Here is a 2,444-nt window from a genome sequence, read left to right as displayed (position 1 = left end):
TAGGTTAATAGGGGTTTGATTTTAAATTAACATGGATAGAGAACACATGCTTTGGAAATCTTTTAAATAGGTTAATAGGGGTGTGAACAATCTTATAATTCCAATAAAGACCAAGCACGTAATAAAAATATAATTAAAAAAAATTATGAACAAAACACACACACTACCCAAGTTATAGAAGCTATTCGAATAATTTACTCTAAAGATTATCATTATGAACTACGTCTTAAATAAAAAAAAATTGAGTTAAAAATATTATATTGGTTTGTAATAATTTTAAAAATGTACTTCATCACCAAGGAACCTTCAAAATAAATAATTAGAGCCGAATAGTCGGATACTGATCTCCGAGTTAACTCGCTGTCCATATCTCGCCACGTGGAGAACATAGTCTAACTCAGCACGTTTCAACACATCACTCATTATTAACCGTCAACTGCACACAAAACATGTACTCCGACGACGGTGTGCGGTGGCCACCAACACCGTTTCATCCATGGCGACTCGACTCCATAAGGGGATAACCATCGCATCTTCTTCTTCACCACTCTCTATTTCCAAACATATACTAAACGAAGCCTCTCTGATTGCCATCCTTTGTCCTACCTTCTCCAAGGTCAGGTGCGCTTCGTCTTCGTCAGATGGCACGTCCGCGACAGCCGGAAAGCCCAAGAAGAAGACGCAGGACCGTCTCTCCGGCGTAATAGACGCTGTTAATGACCGGAAACTCCCTCCTGAACTCCGTGGCCAACGCAACAATATTAGGTATCACCGTATCATCATCCCCTCTCTTCTGAAATCGTGAATTATCCTCTTCTTCTCAACTTTTCAGACCCAATTACTCGAAATCCGATTAACGTTCAATCAGTAAATCATTCAATTAGGGAATCCTTGTTTCAAACTAGGGTTTCAATTTCAAATCCCTAAATTTCCTCTCTGATTATCAGGTCAGAAACCGATATTATCAATGTCGTCGAGCAAAGGATTTGGCATTCAATGGAGGAGGGCCAGTTCGAGAACTTACCAGGGAAGGGTAAACCGTTAAACCTGAATAGCAATCCTCACGCCGATCCAGCTGATGACACATTGTATAGGATACTATCGAGGAACAAATGTGCACCGGAGTGGGTTGAACTCAACAAAGAAATCAGAATCGGAGTTGCTGAATGGCGATTAAGCTTGAAGAAAGCATGGGTTCGTAAGGAAAGTGGAGATAATTCCAAATGGGATGAAAATTCAGATTCTTTGAAACTTCAGCTTCGCAGCATCAATGATAAGGTCAGTGATGATTGATCGATGAACCCTTGTTTGCTTAATTTTCTGATTTGTAAGCCGATTTTGCAGACTTTAGGCCGATTTTTAAACCATTTAACCTATGTAACCCATTATTAGGCGTTATCTATAATATATAGGGCTAAATTTAAGAAATAGCAACTTACTTATTTGTTTGTTATAGAGTAAATTACATGAATGGTCCCTATGGTTTGGGGTAATTCGCACGTTTGATCCCTAACTTATTTTTTTAACTCGGAAGGTCCCTACAATTTGTTTTTGTTGGACGTTTGGTCTCTGTCTTACCTAAAAAGACTATTTTGCCATTGATTTTTTAATTTATTTAAATAAACATACCCTCAACCGCCCTTCCACCTCATCTTACCTTACTTACCCCACTTTATTTAACCATACTTTAGTTAAATAAAGTAAAAAATCAAGGGCAAAACAGTCTTTTATGGTAAGACAGTAACCAAACGCTCAACAAAAACAAACTATAAGGACCTTCTGAGTTAAAAAAATAAGTTAGGGACCAACGTGCAAATTACCTCGAACCATACGGACCATTTGTTTAATTTACTCTCTATTATATAATCTTACATTCATTTCTTCCTATTATAGTAAAAATCTATTTATAATATAGCAATGTCATGTAAATAAAAAAAAAACTAATTTTTACCGCTGAAATTTGGTTGATTTTTCTTAGTAATTTCTCCTATTAAAAAAGGTTGAAAGTACAATACTATAATTGAGTTGATTTTTAGTAAGAAAAAATTGAATGTCCAAATGTTGTAATTAAATGGGAAGAAATGAAACTAAGATGTTATAATAATAAAAAAAAATAAGGAAAGTACATTATTTACTTTATGCTATAAAAAGAAATCAATGAAAGTACATTGCTATTTTTTGTCAGGTCTTCAGGTATAACCTAATTGTCCCGTTTGGACGCCAGATGTCCGGGTTTAAATGGGAGAAAGAAATCACTCGCCTCAATGAAGTAGAACAACCAAGTTCATGAACAAACAAGAATGCTTTTGTTGCCTTCATTTTTTACTTTCTAGAACTATTTGCATCACTTTTTTGTAATCATACATAGAAGTATACAACACATATTAATCATGGTTATGTATAAGTTAAATTATAGTGAGAATCATCATTTATTATTTATATTA

The 2,444-nt window shown here is 35.1% G+C and overlaps 1 protein-coding gene across 1 annotated transcript; it reads left to right on the top strand.

Moving 5' to 3' along the window:
- The first annotated feature begins 422 nt into the window (after nt 1-422).
- LOC145030847 (Tetratricopeptide repeat (TPR)-like superfamily protein) lies at nt 423-2,444 on the top strand. Its single transcript, XM_078979278.1, has 3 exons — nt 423-765; nt 948-1,278; nt 2,186-2,444. Exons 1-3 carry the CDS (start codon nt 497-499, stop codon nt 2,288-2,290), a joined length of 705 nt encoding a protein of 234 aa, XP_078835404.1. The 5' UTR covers nt 423-496; the 3' UTR covers nt 2,291-2,444.

Source organism: Lactuca saligna, chromosome 2 (assembly GCF_052625555.1).
Source record: "Lactuca saligna cultivar CGN05327 chromosome 2, ASM5262555v1, whole genome shotgun sequence".
Lineage (NCBI taxonomy): Eukaryota > Viridiplantae > Streptophyta > Magnoliopsida > Asterales > Asteraceae > Lactuca > Lactuca saligna.
Note: the sequence above shows the minus strand (reverse complement) of the source record. Positions and strands in the feature narration are given on the sequence as shown.